The 18,006-nt window shown below is 35.0% G+C and overlaps 1 protein-coding gene across 1 annotated transcript; it reads right to left on the reverse strand.

The window, feature by feature from the left end:
- Window positions 1–488: 488 nt before the first annotated feature.
- On the reverse strand, window positions 489–17,215 carry LOC113110968 (calcium/calmodulin-dependent protein kinase type IV-like). The gene is made up of 11 exons (XM_026275311.1): window positions 16,412–17,215; window positions 14,531–14,609; window positions 14,376–14,438; window positions 14,163–14,245; window positions 12,816–12,888; window positions 5,185–5,275; window positions 4,993–5,067; window positions 4,732–4,807; window positions 3,890–4,016; window positions 3,513–3,665; window positions 489–2,166 (listed from the first exon to the last, which is right to left on the reverse strand). The coding sequence occupies exons 1-11, from the start codon at window positions 16,516–16,518 to the stop codon at window positions 1,681–1,683; spliced, it is 1,413 nt and encodes a 470-aa protein (XP_026131096.1). The 5' UTR covers window positions 16,519–17,215; the 3' UTR covers window positions 489–1,680.
- Between the last annotated feature and the right edge of the window lie 791 nt (window positions 17,216–18,006).

Here is an 18,006-nt window from a genome sequence, read left to right on the forward strand (position 1 = left end):
TGTTATTGATCTGTATTTTAATTGTACCATTGGATAGTATATCATAAATAAATAACAAAATTGCCAGTTTTATGTAATTGTAATTTTATATTAATGTCAAATTGAAGTATTTTATTCTATAAACTTTATTATATAAAATTATACTATTTTTTACATACAAAACTTATGACCCTTGCATGACATCAGCTGAACCATTATTATAGCATCATGCCAGGAAATATGTAAATAATGTGCATTGTTGTTTTCTTTTCTTCTCCTTTTTTTTTTTTTTTTTTACACTGGCTTATAGTTTCAGTGTCTTTACTTTTTTTTATGCTGCCAATTAGAGAAATAATATTAAAAACATTCTGGTCATAGTTTTTCTAAGACACCTGACCCAGGTGCCTTAAGCAGAAAACCCAAAATAGATTGATGTGTACTAGCAGAAATTGTCACGGTCAGCATGTGAGCTACTAAAAAGCATATAAACTCACTTCAAAAAGTAGAAAGCATCTGATAGCACAATTTATTAATCTTGGAAGCATGGAAACTTCTGCTCAAACATAAATAGCATCTACACCGGCTGGCATTAGAACACAGAATTCTGTCATTTAGCTTAACTTCAAAATACTAATATTATTCATACATAACCATAATGTTCCAGTGATGTCTAGTCAGGCTACTGTTTATATCCGCAGTTATGTACAAAGCATTCTTGCTTGGCAAAGATCAAAATAAAGTAGAATGACAAAAGCATCTATATTATATATCGAAACATTTCACAACGCTGTTACATGTTCATAGAGGCAGATAAATATAGCCTACATAAAGTTCACAAAAACAGCCCTTCGACATTCAACATTGAAAAATATTCTTCCCTGCCTACTATCCTCAAAAGTAGATCTCTACAGAATTTCCTATTTGAGAAGTTGGAAGCCCCTGTACAGTAAAAGAGGTAGACAGTGTGGCTGAAGCGTACTAGCTTTATTAATTCCACCTCATAGAGAAGATTTCTCATAGTACAGTGGCAGTTTAGGTGCAATTTTCAGCAAAACCTTCCCAAGTCTCGATGAGAGAAGAAGGGGGTGGTAACCCTGAATGACATCAATTCTGCCAAGATGAGCCGGGAGAAACCTAATCCGTTACGTATATCTTCCATTAGTCTTTAAGAGCTTTTACAAACCATCAGAGCATTTTTTTTGTGATGTGCTAATACAAAAAGTCTGAATTAAAACTGGGGAAAGACATATAAAGATACATTATATATATATATTTATCTATCTATATATTCATTTATGAATAGTGTATGCAATACAAATTTTAGGGTTTTTATCAATCATTCCTAAACAAATATATACTATCACAACATCACAGATACATGATCCTCACTACCTTAAGAGAGAGAATAGGATTATGTGGACAGTTGCATATGATAGCAAAAGAAAAAAGAGCAAAATGAATTTCAGTTTCGATGAGAGACAATCTTATTCACAATGCTTGTGCAAAGAGAAAAATGAAAATTTTGCTCTGCTGCTAACCTAAAGTTGCCACGAAAGCCACATGCCTCCATATGAAGAGCTCATCATACATCAGTATCAAAATAGCCATCCCATGGCAAAAATGGAAGAGGAAATTCTCAGTGTGTTGTCAAAGCATTGTTTTTTTTCTTCCACGTGAATCCAAATCTATAGATCATCCAGGCTACTGACATTCTGCTGTGCTGCCGCCCGCTTCCAAGCTCATGGTGAAACCATTACTGAGGTTCTTGGGACCCGGTGGGGTGGCGCTCACTGGCGAAGGCTCGTGTTTGCCTCCGGGATCCATTGAGCAGCTCTTCTTGGGCACCCTGGGCCGAACCACTGGAGCCTTCAGAAGGACGGAGGTCTGCCGGTGTCCCTCTGCTATCAGGGGTGGGCGAGTGGGCATGGGCATTGGGCCAGGGGGGCCAGAAGCTTTAGATTTATGGGTAGGGTGGACGGGGGCACTCGAGGGTCTCTGTGGCCCGTCTTCAGCCTGCTCAGATCCCTCTTTAATGGGAATGGGCTCTCTTTGAGAATCCAGCGTGTTGTCCTTCTGTATGCTGCTCTGGCGTGAAGTCTTGTCGGCGTTGGGCATCTCGCAGCTGTCGGTCCGCCGTCGTGAGCCCTCATGCATCCGGCTTGTGGCAACCACAGCTTTCATAGCAGCCTGTGGACAGAATAACTCATGATTAGTGTAAGCAGCTTTAATAGAATATTCACGATTCTGCTAGTAAATAAAGTTTAGAAATCATAGCATAATATGCTACACTGAACAACATTTGATGCCAAAAAAATACCAATTCTGTCATCATTTACTCATTCTCAAGTTGTTCCAAACCTGTATGAGTTACTTTCTTCTGATGAACGTGTGCAACCAAGTGGTAGCCATTGACTTCCATAGTGTTTTTTCCCCTGTTATATTGAAAGTCAATGGTTGCAAACATTCTTCAAAATATTCTATTTTATGTTTCATAGTCAGTTTGGAACAAACCGAGGGAGAGTAAATTATGACAGAATTTTTATTGTTGGGTGAAATACCTCTTTAAATATCAGTGGTATTATTTTTTGGCCTTTATATAGATTTATTAAAAAATTAATTAAAAAAATGCAATTCGGTGTTCACAATGGAATGAATGTTTTTAAATGGATTTTGATGCATAAAGCCAAAAATTTCAGCTTGACACGACTCTCTTGATATCATAATGAAGAAAGAAGCCTCATTAAAATAATGAGAGTAATGAAAAAAAAAATGTTTAAAGGGACATTTCACCCAAAAATGAAAATTACTCATCCTCATGTCTTCGCAAACCCATAGGACTTTGGTTAATCTTCGAAACACAAATTATATATTAATATTTTTAATGAAACCTAAAAAATTGTGTATCTAAATTGAAATCCCAAAGAAGCTATAAAGGTCATGAAGGCATCATAAAAATTCATATGAATTGTGTTGTTTAATAAAACTCTTGTGAAGAGATATGATTACTTTATATGATGAGGGATGGAAACCTTCCAGGTTTAATTGAAAATTTTTTAATTTGTCTTTCAAAGATTAAAATATTATCAGTTTGCAATGACATGAGGGTAAGTAAATGATAACAGAATTGTCATTTTCGGGTAAACTATCCCTTTAAGTAGTTATTTTATAATTTATTAAAAAGAGTACATTTCAACAAAGCTTTTAAATGCCTGTGAATATTTAATTATTGTCAAAAATAATAATACTTTTGTCCACCAAATCAAAGTCATTTGCCTACATTAAAAAAAAAACATAAAATGTCAGTCATTATTCATATGCATGAATGAATAATACCCAATATTTTTACCTTGATAAATATATTTAAAGATTAGGATATACACATATAAAAGTAAAATAATTATTTAAAAGTAGAATTATAACTTTGATTAAAATCAAAATTATATGCAAACATCTTGAATACAAAGAGGACATTACAAATCTCGACAGTAGACTACATTTTCTTCAAGTTTTTGACACTTTTATTGGTGGCTGACCTTTAATTTGCGCCGAGCATTAAATTCCTGTAGTTTCCTTTGTGTTGTGTCCATGTGGGAGAACCGTGCTGCTTTTCCAAGCACCCATGGGTGCTCCAGAGCCTGTTTCACTGTGAGCCGTTTATGAGGGTCCATCACTATGAGCTTACTAACCTACAGACAACATCAAACAAACATAACCAACAGCTAATGGTGAATAAACAAAGAGCGGAAAAGCTCGGATGATCAAATAATCAAATCAGCATCTGAGTCGGCTGTTGATATTTTGATGGAGATGCGGACTGTTCTCTCTCATCCCATCTGAAATCAGTCAGCAGTGCATGAACAACAGCATTACAAACAAGACAATGATGTGTGAGCACACACTCAGTACTCACCAGATCCTTTGCATTGAGAGATACTTCATCCCACCAGGGGGAGACAAACTCATAATCGCAGTTCAGAATGCGACTGTACATGTACTGATCCCCCCTTGGATCGAAAAATGGTTCAAACCCACACAGCCTGAGGGCAGAGGAAGAAAGAACAGAGACAGATGAATGCAATTTATAATTTGAACACTGAATTGAAGGGGAAACACACTCAAAGTGAAAATGGTGAAATATTATAACAATTTAAAATAACTCTTCTATTTTAATCTATTTCGAATATATAAAAATATATATTTCTGTGATGGCAAAGCTGAATTTTCAGCATCTTCAGTCTTGGAAATCATGTGCTGATCAAGAATCATTTCTTATTAATGATCAATGAAAACAATTGTGCAGCTTTCATGTTTTTGTGGAAAATTCATAGATCAGTAGAATGTTGTAACAATGTAAATGTCATTACTGTCACTGATCAAATTAATGCATGCTTGCTGAATAAAGGTACTAAATTCTTTTTTTAAAAAGCATATATTTTTGGAATTTGCTTACATGCCGACTTCTAAATGAATTTGATCTAATAAGGAATAAGGAAATCTCAATATAATAATCCTATTCCAAGGTACACATTTATATCAGTTCATGCATTCCCTGGGATTCGAACCCATGACCTTGGTGTTTCGAGCGCCACACTCTAATTTTTGAGCTGCAGGAATGTTCCATGAACTGATTCGTCAAATGATGTCAATTTTCAGTCTGTTCCTCTCATATTTCTGAGAAATATGGGTATACAGTACATTTTCAAGTCAGATAAATGCGACCACTAAATGAATAAACATGAATGCATTACTCACAAAATATAAAGGATGACTCCCACCGACCACATGTCAACCTCAGGACCATAAGCATTTCCCCTGAGGATCTCAGGAGCTGGATGTGACAATAGAGGCAAATGATTGCAAATGAATTGGCTGATGAAACTTTATTAGTCATTCACTGGAACTGCTTGCTTGTGGACAACTAAATGACTTTTATCACAGCCGTACGTGTAAAAATAAGGAAATCAGTAATAGGGTGATTAAAACTATAAAACTTTAAATTACATTTTGACTCACCACAATAACCGGGGGTCCCACATACTGTCTTCATCGTTACTTGCTCATCGATTATTTTAGAAAGACCAAAGTCCGCTGTGGACATTACAGAAAAGCTTGAATTAATAAAATCCATTTATTAATGAAAGATACAATTTTCTGCATCAAAATACTAACTGATTCAATGTAAAGTATGAGTACACAGTTTCTTACCTATCTTAAGAGGGGCATCTATTGACAAGTCAGCATAGAGAAGATTTTCTGGTTTGAGGTCTCTGTGGACAACTCCATTCTCATGTAAGTACTGCAAAATAAACAGAACAGAGGTATCACAACCAAGGTTATTATAGTTCACTAAAACTAAAATGAACAAATAAATGTTACTTGGAAAAAAAAAAATTAACTTAAAAATAACAAATATAGAAATAACTAAAATCAGTTCCCAAAGAAACATTTATACTTTTAATTTGGTTTAAATGTAATAAAAACTACTGTATATAGATGAAAAATAAACATGACAAGTGTGAAAATGTAAAATAAAAAATATAAATGAAAACAGAAAATATATAAAAAATTAAATTCTAATGCAAAATTGTTATAAAAATTACAATAATATAAAGTTACGTTTTACGGAAATTAATGCATGACATTATTTTTAAGTTACTTTTTTAATCTGGAAAGGCTTTGCTTTTTTATTATTAAGTTTTTTTTTAATTATTATTAGCTTTTCTGCCCTTTCACAACAAAAGTGAAATAAATACACCTCAGGCTGACGGAAATGTACATTCATGTCTGTACAGTCGAGGGTGCAGCTCAAACAAATGGCACTAAGAATATGACACAAGAGAAAAAAGTTCAACACTATTCAGCAATAACAAAAACTTAAAATAAATGTGTATTTTTGATTAGCACGGTTGAATTGGATCATTGAAGGTCAGTAGCAAAAGACAATGGCAAAATAGGATTAAATATAAAATTATATTTGTCTTATTTAACATATTTAATTATCACAGGTTTGTATAATATTCAGAGATGACATTTAACTGTCTGTATTCATTTAGAGGAATACTGGATTTGTTTTTGTGCAGGTGAGATGAATAAATACATGTTCATATTTAGTCTAGAACTACAGTATGCATCATATTCACACAGCACAAACTAAACCTTTGCACATAAGGTCATCGCACAGAGTCCGAAATTCTTGCCTGAATGTTTACACACTGCCTCCAAAAATTTCATCCATCGTAAAAAAATTAGGACCAGGATCGATTTTCAGCATTTTTGCATCCACGGCAAGCATTTTGATAGGAAAGAATGACGAATAAAAATAAAAAAACACATGCGAAAATTTCAGAATTGTGCAAGGACCTTTACATGGTGACGTGAGAGCTGTCAGTCAAGGCATGGAATTTTTTTTTTTTACTGGCATTACTTGAATTGAAAAATGAACACAGATATTTCCTTACAAATTAAAAAGTAATGCGTTACTTTACAAGTTACTTTAAAAAAGTAATCTGATTAGGTAACACTAGCTACTTTTAATGCTCTACCCCCATACACTGATGGGGTTTAAAACATCTGACTCCAGTGTTTTCATTATATGGACAAATGCAATCTTAACATTCTTCAAAATATCATAAGTCATGCAGGTTTAGAATGACATAAGGGAGAGTAAACAATGACAGAATTTTCAATTTTACAAAAAAGTATCCCTTTATAACAAACTTTCCTTGGCGAATTTCAGTGGAATCCGCCAGACTTCACTAAATCATGGAAGGAGCATCATGGATTAACTGGATCAACAGTGAAAACCTGCCGAATGTGACTGCAGCAACATTGAAAAAAATCTGCATTTTTCTTCATCTCACAGAGTAATCAGCATTTCTGCAAACCCCCCACCACCCCTCATTTAGCAAAGCTGCTCTAAGAGGTAATTTGCTATGTTTATTGAATTCATTAGGACTTATTATACAGCTCTAGGAACAGGTTTGTGCGTCTGATTGTGTGTGACTATAGATGACATCCACGGTTCTCTGAAGTCCTGATGGAGTGTAGGAGGGGAAGATGAAGCAGTCTGGAGCAGTTCTCTGTTAAAACAGCTGTCATGAAGGAAGAGACAGACTCTGTATTCAGCATCTCCTCACTTTACAGGAATATTTCTCTGAAAGATCAAAATTCTCTCCTCATTTACTCGCCCTCACGACATAACAAACCTGTATGATTATCTTTTCTCTGTGGAACATAAAATGAACCACTTTAAGAATATCCTTGTTGAACTTTTCTGTGCTTTTGCATGGTGACTGAGACTTTTTGGCTGAATCTCTGGGTTCCAGATGCTGCAGATTGTAGACTGTCTATGAGGATGAGAGATGCCTGAACCTTTCAAGCCTCCTGTCTTCCCTAAAGTGGTTTTTCTAGCACTCTGTTGAGATCATGGGGTTGTTCTCCATTATCGAGGCATGGATGTCTGTGATCTGCAGTCTGATGAGTGCGGGGATGACTCATATGGTGTCAGCCCGTGTTAATTCATTTTGTGTTTGAAGGCACAAGACAGATGATGTTCCTTTAACACAATTCCAAAAATATAACAGTACATCATGGTGGCGAGGAGACAATGATTTCCTGGTAAATGTGAGCCTAGCAGATCCCTACAGAAGTACAGAAAGTGTTTGGCAGATGACAGAGTGTAAATTGAAGGCGGCAGGAGTCACTCTTGTGTTTTAGCACATGACTAGTGTGAAAACCGGAGGTGAGTCAGTTTTGCTACACACTCTGTGCTCTGTTGAAATAAGTTTCTGGAGTTTTTTTTACACTGTAAGAAGGTTCGAACAGGTTTGGGATGGTGGTGTTTTTATTTAATGTTTAAATATCAGGCCAAATAATTTGGAAAATTATAAACAATGCTAGATTTCTACATTTGTGAGTCAACTCACCACCATAACACTAAGGTGTTTGCCAGGGTGCTGCTTTGTGGTTGCCAATGTGTTCCGACTGGATTTAGCAGTCTGCTGTGAAGTTGTTTCTGTGGCTGCTAGTTGGTTTTGCAAAGTCAAAATAGCATTTTCTATGGGACTAGCTTAGCTAGGGCTTGACGATAAACAATATCATATTGAGATTGCTCTAAAATATATCAATAACAATGATAAGCTTTGTACTTTTTACTCGATATGGATTAATCTATAACAGCCTCACAGCCGAAATAAAAGTGACAGTAAATGAGTGCCATGCCTCTGTGTGAATGAGTGACAGTTTCATCTACACAAACTCAAACACACGTGATGCTCACAATGTTTTCAGCGTCTGCGTCTCCTAAATACTTTATTTCCAGAGCTGCTCTGAAAGGCACTTCACCAGCTTTACACAATTTCATTTGAGAAAAGCCACCGTCAAACACACTGAAACTCAAAGATCTTCAAGGTGCAATAGTTGATAGTCTTCAGAATTAGTTTTTGTTATGCTGGTTGAAAATCTCTCCACATTCCGGTAGCAATCATTAAGTTAAGTGGTCTAAATATTTATATGTATTTATATATTCTGTAAAAGGCCTCGGACCAAATAATATTAATTCAATCAAAATGTTCGGTCCGAACATTATGATTGGCTTTCCTACCTGCCTGTCAAATATGTATTTGCATACCTCTGCGCACCCTGTTCGCACAGACAGGATACATCATCAGCGTGTTCACGTACGCTGTGTAGACAAAGCGAGAATGGCAGACAAACATCAAAAACCTGATCTTCCTTCCTGGTAATGTAGTACATTTACTAACTGTGCTATAAAGTTTTCTCACCAGTGAATGACACATGATGTATTGTAGTAATGTTGTCTCTGGTCGTCTGGTGTGTGTTTAAGCGTTCAGGGGGCGTGGCTTTGGAATGCAACTTGCAGGGAGGGTGGGACCTTCGCTCTCAGTGCTATCAGGCTAAAGTTAGCATTTTCCAAGCTCTCCTACTGCACCTTTCAGGACAAACCACCAAAATAAATGTCTGGGCTAACTTGAATAAATTAAGACAGAGATATATTACTATTATACACTAAAAATGTACTTCTGCAATAAAATTTTAATTCATACAGTTCTCCAGCATCTTAATTTCTAAAAAATAATTTTGTAAATTTATTATTGAAATTCTTTTTAATCAAATTGTATTTTTTTCATTTTATTAAATTGTCCTTTTTTGATGATTAATTTGTGTTAAAGGGGTCATGACCAGAGAAATCAAAATTCACTTGATCTTTTCACATATAAAAAGGTCACTGTACTATAAAAAACATCTTGTTTCAGACCTCACCACTTTCTCATTTGTCTAAAAACAGCTTATATTGAAGCCAGTCTGCCAAAATGACAGCTTGTGGAATGTGCCACTTTATGATGAAATAGTATGGATAAACACCTCCACTGAAGAAGATCAACTCCTGATTCTACATTTCTGCCTGTTTAGCCCCGCCCACCAATGCAGGCATTTAGTGTAAACAAGAGGCGAACTCGCAGGTCTATGCAGAAACCATACAATAAAGATGACACTGAAGATAAGAAAATGCTGTGAAGTGCGAAGATCTGAAAAAACATTCCTTCTGATCCCAACATTAGGAAAGAGTGGATGAACTTTATTTTTAATTCCAGACCAAGTCAGTAAGACCTCTGGCTAACACTTTCAAAAAGGTAACACTTGTTAACTATTAACTACGACATTTCTCTCAAGAAATTCTTAATTTGCTGCTTATTAATATTTAGTAGTTGTTAGGTTTAGGTATTGGGTAAGATTAGGGATATAGAATAATCTTAAGTAGAATAAGGCATTAGGCTAATAATCTAGTAATATGCATGCTAATAAGCAACTAATAGGTGTTACCTATTCTAAAGTGTTACCGAACTCTGTCATTTGTTCACTTAATTTTACTGCAGATGTGTTTACAAACAAGTCACAATTCCACAGGGATTTTCAGAAAGATTTAAACTAAAAGACAGTGCTGTGCTAACTATATTGAATTTGACAGCTATGTTGCAACACACAGGTGTAACTGGGTTTATTACTTGGCTACTATAGTTTTGTCTGTTAAACATAAGAAGTACATATTCAAAATATTCCCAAAATATGTCACAGAATATCTTCATTCTCAAATATGAGCAAGTAAATGCATTTTGCACCTTTATAGATTATGTTAGTTCTCAAGTAGAACTAACATAATAGTGTAATCTATTAACTTTGCATAAAAATGCGTCTTTTTATTCAAGTACCAGATGTTATTTTTTTATTATTGTAAAAAAAGGGAGCAAGGAATGTTTACATTATCAATTAACGTTTTCACTTCAGTCCAGCGAGTTCATGCACTCTCAAAAACTCCCATAATAATCTCTAAAGCTGTTTACTACTGTGAAATGAATATCTTACTTACATTTATACAGCTTCACTTTGTTGATGAGAGAATTAGCCAGAGAATTCAGTCAGCCAGCAAGACCAGTGACAAAACAGCGTGTTTCAGAAATGACTCATCTGACTGCCTCTGATTGGTCCTTGCATTCATATACTCAACATAATCGTAGGGGCTTTAAAAATGTGTTTGTCTGACATATGATATATATATATAGCTTACAGGACAAACCCATCCCTCACCAGAACCGCCCCTGCACAGAGATCATGCGTGCATTGCCTGTCCTCCTTTTTCTTCAACACGGTTCTGGTTCATTAGTCGCTTTAAGTAAATAACGAGGAGAATAACAACGTGGAGTAATTGGTAAAACGGTTTGCACTACGAACCAGTGTGCTTATTATTAAGAAAATACATTAAAAATATGACAAGACACACCAACTTTCAATATCAAGCAGCAAAACAAACTGTAGCTTATTGTTCAGCTAAAAATAGCTGTCCGGAATGGACGCAGATGAGACCAGAAGCCAGACCCATAGAATTTACAAATGGCCGCGCCCATTTGTACGACAAGAAAAAGGTAGATAGTCATTTGGATTAATTACTATTATTAGTATAAGCACACAAATACCATGGTGAAGCTAAATGACTAGTTTAGTGAAACCATGTTAATGTGTGGTGACTTTATTTATTTATTTATTATTATCATTATTTTTTTTTATAAACCCATGTTAAATTTACACAAAGGTGCATATGTAATTAAACCATTATGTAGCCTAATTGAGTTCGGAAATGAAAGTAAATAATCTTAACCAGAGTCCCTTAAAGGTATTTTAACTGACACTGATATTACAGTGCCCAGTCGTAACCTTTTAACATATGTGATCTGGCTCTTTATTTTATTATTGTTATTTGATTTAATTTTTTTGTATTAAATATATCAATAATTTTTTATATATTTGATTTATTTGCATTAAATATATCAAACGTGCACGGACTATGCTAATAATTTACATTGGCCAAAACAAGAAATGCCCTGTAAAAAAAAAAAAAAAATTCAGATGGGATTAGTTTTCTCAGAGGATCACAAAGTTTGCTGAAAAACAGTAGGTAATTTGCTCTGGAATTATTACAGAGGTTGTGTGAGAGAAACACAGACGTAGCAGATTAGTACGGGATTAATCACCAAGTAAGCCTGTGAAACACAAATTTCTCAAATTGCACAAACACCAAACGACCCCTTGTAAAACTAGTCCCGTCCGAATAAGGCTACAGACCAAGTGGATTAAGCAGATCCGATCGGCACACGCAAACATTTAACACATAAATGTGGCCTCTGCATTGTTTCTTCATTGTCGGGTTGCTGAGCTGTTATGTAACGCCAGCCCACATTCCTCCTGCTCAGAGAGATTAAAAGCTGGGGGGAAAAATTGCAAGGTTTTTTTTTCCCTGAGAAGATTATTTTTCACTAGCAGCTCTGCACACACATCCGCTTACTCTACCGTTCACTTTTGAGTGACGACAAGTGACTGACCCACATCTCCAAGCCCCTCCACTGTCAGCCCATCACTGGACATGTGTTCAGCCATGCCAACACATAGGCTACACAGTAATCCTCCGGCTGAGAATGCATTTAAATAACTGTCCTTCATAACACGTACCATCATATCATGCTGGTTAGATTATTTGAAAATGTTTGAATTTAGAATTTTTTGGTGAGAAACTACATTACCCACAATGCTGCACAGAAAATTCCACCAATCAGCAAGCAAAAGACATCAAAAGAGACACTCCACCCAATTCCATGAAGCATTGCGAATGCCAAAATTTGTATATATAAGCATATTCTGCAATTAACTTAAAGTGCCACTTTTATACCATTTTTAAGCCTTCTAATCTTGTTTCAAAAGAACAGATTTACATGCATGCAAGGTCAAAAAACACTTTCGTTTTCTCCAAATATGCAATTAATATCACCTCATTTTCCAACGATTCTCAAACAATTAGTTTGAAGCAGTTATAATTAGTTATAATAATTAACAATCTTTTTTTTTTAAAATCCCTATGGGTAAATTAATGGGAGAAATACTTCCGGAACCAGTGCCGCTGAAAAAATGGACCTGCACTAATGTACTCTTATAGAATATCACAGCATATGTGGCTTAATAATTTTAATAATTCTTTTTATTTTTTAAAGAAAAGCACTTGTCAAGCTTACATGAGACACTAACAATGGAAGTGAATGGCACCAAAACCAGGGCAGTTTCTGAAAGTAGCATTTTTTGCACTTTTGTATTGTGAATATTAGACTATGTCTACCCAGTACATCAGACTCCTTTACTTCAAAAGAGCCATTTTGTGTTCCTCTTTAAAGGCTAAACATCAACATTACCATTATTGCCTTTGAAACATGAATAGCAAATCTCTGTGTGGCGGAAAAGCACATTATTATATCCCATGATTCATTTGGTCTTACCGCCACAGCCTCCAGGATCTGTTTGATAACGTGAGCTGCATCTCTCTCGCTGTAGTAGCCCCTCTCCACAATCCTGAAACAGCACACAACAAATTCAGCATAAAAAACATCACAGCACGTATATAGACTATCGTATGTTTTCAGACATGAACAGCTGATGTTTAGGCGTCTGTGTGTGTGGATCTGGCAGGATTTAATGCTCTGTTTAGCAGTGTGTGGATGTGTGTAGGCAAACACATCCTGCTCCTGCTCTGCACCAAACCCACTTAAACCAATTATCGGGAACTTATTTTATTCAATTACGTCTCACTGCTGGGTAGAAGAACAGACAGAAAGCCCACTGAGCTTTAAGACCTTGAGCCAGAGAGGTGCTGACGATAAAGAATAAATGAGATTCCTGGGCTGAGGACCAATGCAAGATCTAAGGAGAAACATTTGGTCCTCGTCGTATCATTGCATTGTGGCAGATCATCTCTCGATAAATCACATTGCTTAATGATGCCATCATTTACTGACCCTAATGTTGTTCCAAATTTGGATTTTCTTTCTTCTGTGCAGTGCTGTTATAGTTAACTGAAACTAAAACAATTAAAAATAATTTTGGTAACACTTTACTTAAAGCCTTTCTGTATAATGCATTATAAACGGTTTTAAAGAGTATAATGCATTTTAATTATAATGTAAAATGTATTAACTGTGGTTACAATTATTCATGAGATTGTACAGTGCATTATAAGGTGCAATACAAGGCATTAAATCAAATGTTATAATGCATTATACATAAATACTTAGTGTCACCATAATTGTTTTTGCCAACTGAAATAAGGCTGAAGTAATTTTTTTATCATTTTATTTTAATAAATATTTACCTTATTTCAACTTTATTTGTAATTCCCCAAAAAATAAAGATTAGATGGAAAACAAAAAACAATGCATTAATAAATAATATGGAAATAAATATTTTGGAGTACTAAAATTGCTTAAAAAGCTAAATTAAAACGCAAACTGAAAAAAAAGAATATTAAACATTAGAAATAGGAACAAATTTATAATAAATAATAAAATATACTCGTGAATTAATAATGCTAAATCAGTGATCTTTTTTTTCTTTACAGTGAAAGTTGTTTTAGACCCCATTGACTTTCATTGTAGGGACACACAAAACATTCTTTAAAATATCTTGTTTCTGCAAAAGAATGAAAGCCATACAGTTTTGGAGTAATATGAGGGTGAGTCTATGATGACAGAATTCTCATCTTTTGGAGTGAACTATTTTAAAGTGATGATGAATGTCAGAAAACCCTGTTTCACATTTGAATTGTCTTTCATTTATGGAGCACATCATACCTGTCAAAGAGCTCTCCACCTGTCACCAGCTCTAGGATGAGAAAGATCTCTGTCTCGGTTTCAAAAATTTCCTTCAAACGAATCTGAAAGACAACAAAGTGAGAACAGACACGTCAGAACGAGCTCATCCATATTCTCACAGAATACAATGAATGTGAAATATTTCATAACAATGTGAACAATGTGATGTTGCCAGGAACATAAATATCTCACAATATTTGGATGAGAGAGACGCAGCAAGACTCCGATCTCTGTCCTCACAATTTTCTTGTCAATCTGAGTGGATGACACAATGAACATAACATTAAACAGTCATTCTGGGATATCAGGAAAAATTAAAATATCTTTATAATCGCAACTCAACTTACAGTTTTCTTCAAGACCTTCACAGCATAAGGTTTCTCCGTTTGCTTCTCTTCACAGCGAAACACAACTGATGTGGCACCCCTGGTGGTTAACACAAAGCGATCTGTATTTAGTAGTAATTAAATAAAGATCTTAAATTCAATAACTGTGCATTATAACATTTTCTATACACAAACACACTGCATAAAGTGACAGATTGGAAGATGCTAATAAAACCAAGATGTTTGAAGAAAGAAAAGTGTTGGCATTTCACGACTTTGACCTCCACCGCTCAACTAATAATGGAGGTTCTTACCTACATTCTTCCATCCCCATCACCACTATTATGTTCATGGCAACTGAGTCAAAACATTCAGTGTCATTGAGAACAGAAAATCTTCAAGGCAAGAATACAGATTTACAGGGTGTAAGAGATTTACACTGCATTTTTAATTCACCATTGACCAACTTATGGCCTAAAATCGGGGGGAAAGTCATGACAATGAATGTTGCATGCAATGCAATGCAAAAAACAAAAACATAACAAAACAAATAAAACCCTTCTTAGTGAGTTCATGGTTAAAACAAAAATTCTAATTTTGACACATTGTAAATATGGGATTTACATTTAGGGACTATATATATATATATATATATATATATATATATATATATATATATATATATATATATATATATATATATATATATATATATATTATGTATTCAATTTCTTACATTTTCTTAAATTCTTTTCTTAAAAAGGTCATATAGCTCTTACATTTACCGATAAGACCCGCAGAAGGACATTAAACTGGTAGTCCAAACTTTCAGCTATAAAGACCACAAAGGTTTTTCACCGGTGCATTATGTTATACACTATATAGTATTTGTGTGTCTTCATGTTGTCTCCCAGATCTTGTCTTTGCTTTTCATGGTCAGAGAATGACTCAATCAGATGAGCACTCAAAGAGCAGGTCAACATTTCTCCATCTGCTGCCTTGTTATTCAACACTTCAACACATCAGTGTCTGACAAACAGTCCTCAGCATAATCAGTGATAAACATCAAAGTACAGTACTTGCAGTCATACAATGCAACTAGATACATAAAAAACAATTAGGTCCATAGAAGTGCTTCTCTGTGCGGAATAATATCACACCAGGCCATACAGCCAAGATGCCATACTAAAATCAGGTGACAGCATCAACTGCTCAACATTTTGCATCTACAACCCTGGGAGGTATATATTTTTCTTAAATATATAAATGCATGTGCTTATATATATATATATATATATATATATATATATATATATATATATATATATACATAATAAATATAAACACATTCATATGTTATGTAAACAAAATCTTAAAACAAAAACAATTGTTCTTTATTCAGATTTAATTTCAAGTTATCATATTCCTGCCACAACAACAATGATAACAAGTTCTACTTAAACAAAAGAAACATAATATATCCATTATAAAGATTTTAGTAATAATACATTTTTGGCTTATAATGCTCACATATCTTACAAACGTTGTAGAAGAACTAAGTACAAAATGGTTATTTGTCATTTATATATATATATATATATATATATATATATATATATATATATATATATATATATATATATATATCGATTATAGGTCAACCTCTAACAATGATAGGCTATATTTTTGCAGGCTAAAGATTATTTGTGATTTTTTGGCACAAACCGACTATAAGACACTCAAATATTGGTTCATGTTACAGATACATATATGAACCAGTATTGCCATAAAAACAATACAGGTCATGCAATTAAAAATCAAATCATAGGTACATAGTGTGCATTTACGTATTTACACAATATCATCAAAACGAATGTAAAGTGGATGCAGTAATGCACTTACCTGCCTAATTCTGGCCCCATATTATAGAAATCCTCCACTGTCGCATCTCGGCGCGAGCCATCGACCCAGTATTCCACCGAGCACGCGCCGGACCGAGAGGTGGGCATGATGGACCCTCAGAAGACTGTTCTGCTCTTATAATGAATACAAGTGATCCCTTAGACCAGGGAAGCTAGAAAACGCGATCACTATCACATCTGGGTGTCAACTTGAGCTATGATATGGCTGCAAGTTTATGTTTATGATTCAGTTCCAGGTGATCAATGATTTAAAATGTCCAGGTTTCCATTTCCGTCTGAGTGCGCATATTACAAGTCAGTCCAGACACTGGAGCATCACTGCGGGCTGGAGTTGATGTCCAAATTATTTATATTTTCAGTATATCTATAGATATCCTACACTCACGAAAAGATATATTTTAAGTATTAAGCTCGGTTTGCTTGGAATAATCTCTATCAAAACAATTAAAAATGCTGTTTTCAAAGTGGGTCTTCAGCTTCCAAAGGGCGTCATAGATCCCATCCCAAACCTCCAACGACATACAACATCAAGAAAATATCATAATCCGGCGATTCCCGAATCCCGATGTCACAAGCGACAGGACGACGAACGATTCCTTGCTTTGGTCCTCGCCAGATTGAAAACAACAGATCTGCGTCTTATTTATCAGATGCTTCTTGAATATTATTGTATAATGTTGTGAATTAGCAGGGCGAAGGTGGAGTAAATTTCGTTTGAAATGTAAATATCACACTGCTGTTTGTGCTGGTAAGGGGTGGAGAAAGGGAGGGGGTCTGTCACACGCTAACCACACACACACACACGCGCACGCCCTCTCAGCCTCTCTTCCAATCCCTGGCTTTCACTGCGTCCTGCAATTGGGAAGCGCAATATTCAATCAAAATAACGAATGAGCTTCTGGGTTGGGAACCGATAATCGGATTTTATTCAGAAATACTGCTTGTCGAACATGGAAACTCGTATAATTCGGTTCTTTTTTGTAATTCAAAACACTCAGCTTCATAAGAGCCGATTCTTTTCAGTAAATACGAACATACAGTGCAGTCTTATGTCTTATGAGCCGATTCTTTAAAAATGAATGAAAAACACCAATCGAACCAAATTACTATTTACTAGATTAATTTAATTTACTTTGTTAAGGTTTAGTTGTAAGTGGTATTTAATAATAAAAATGTAATAACTGCATTTATTTCAAATAGTCCTCCATAAGGAATCCCCCACTAAGTAGCTAAAACTCTTGCTCTAAATGTGTCACTTTTGAATCATCTTAAATAGTACAGTTTCCCGTTATCAAATAAAAGCCAATTTGCTCGCAGTCACTTGTGCGTGGTTCACTTCAGCACCACGGACAGCTCCATTTTCAGTTTCGTCCTAGCTTGCAGTTGCTAGTGTTATAAAACAAATCAAAATTATAAACAAGTTATCAAATTTAACGCAGATGAAAATGAGGATGTGAGGTATAGACATATACTATCTCACAACTTTTACAACCGTTTTAAGGAGTTTTTGTCTTTTGAAAGTACATACATGTAACAGTCACCACAAGAACAGAAAGCTCATAAACTATCCTAAAT

Source organism: Carassius auratus, chromosome 11 (genome assembly GCF_003368295.1).
Source record: "Carassius auratus strain Wakin chromosome 11, ASM336829v1, whole genome shotgun sequence".
Lineage (NCBI taxonomy): Eukaryota > Metazoa > Chordata > Actinopteri > Cypriniformes > Cyprinidae > Carassius > Carassius auratus.

What these genes read in the sequence shown, in the direction of transcription:
- LOC113110968 (XM_026275311.1), bottom strand. Translation starts at nt 16,518, where the DNA reads ATGCCCACCTCTCGGTCCGGCGCGTGCTCGGTGGAATACTGGGTCGAT. An exon ending in AGATCCTGGAGGCTGTGGCG is followed by an intron (nt 5,276 to 12,815) that starts GTAAGACCAAAT and finishes TTTATTTTGCAG; the next exon opens with TACTTACATGAGAATGGAGT. An exon ending in ATGCTCGGCGCAAATTAAAG is followed by an intron (nt 2,167 to 3,512) that starts GTCAGCCACCAA and finishes TTCTGTCCACAG; the next exon opens with GCTGCTATGAAAGCTGTGGT.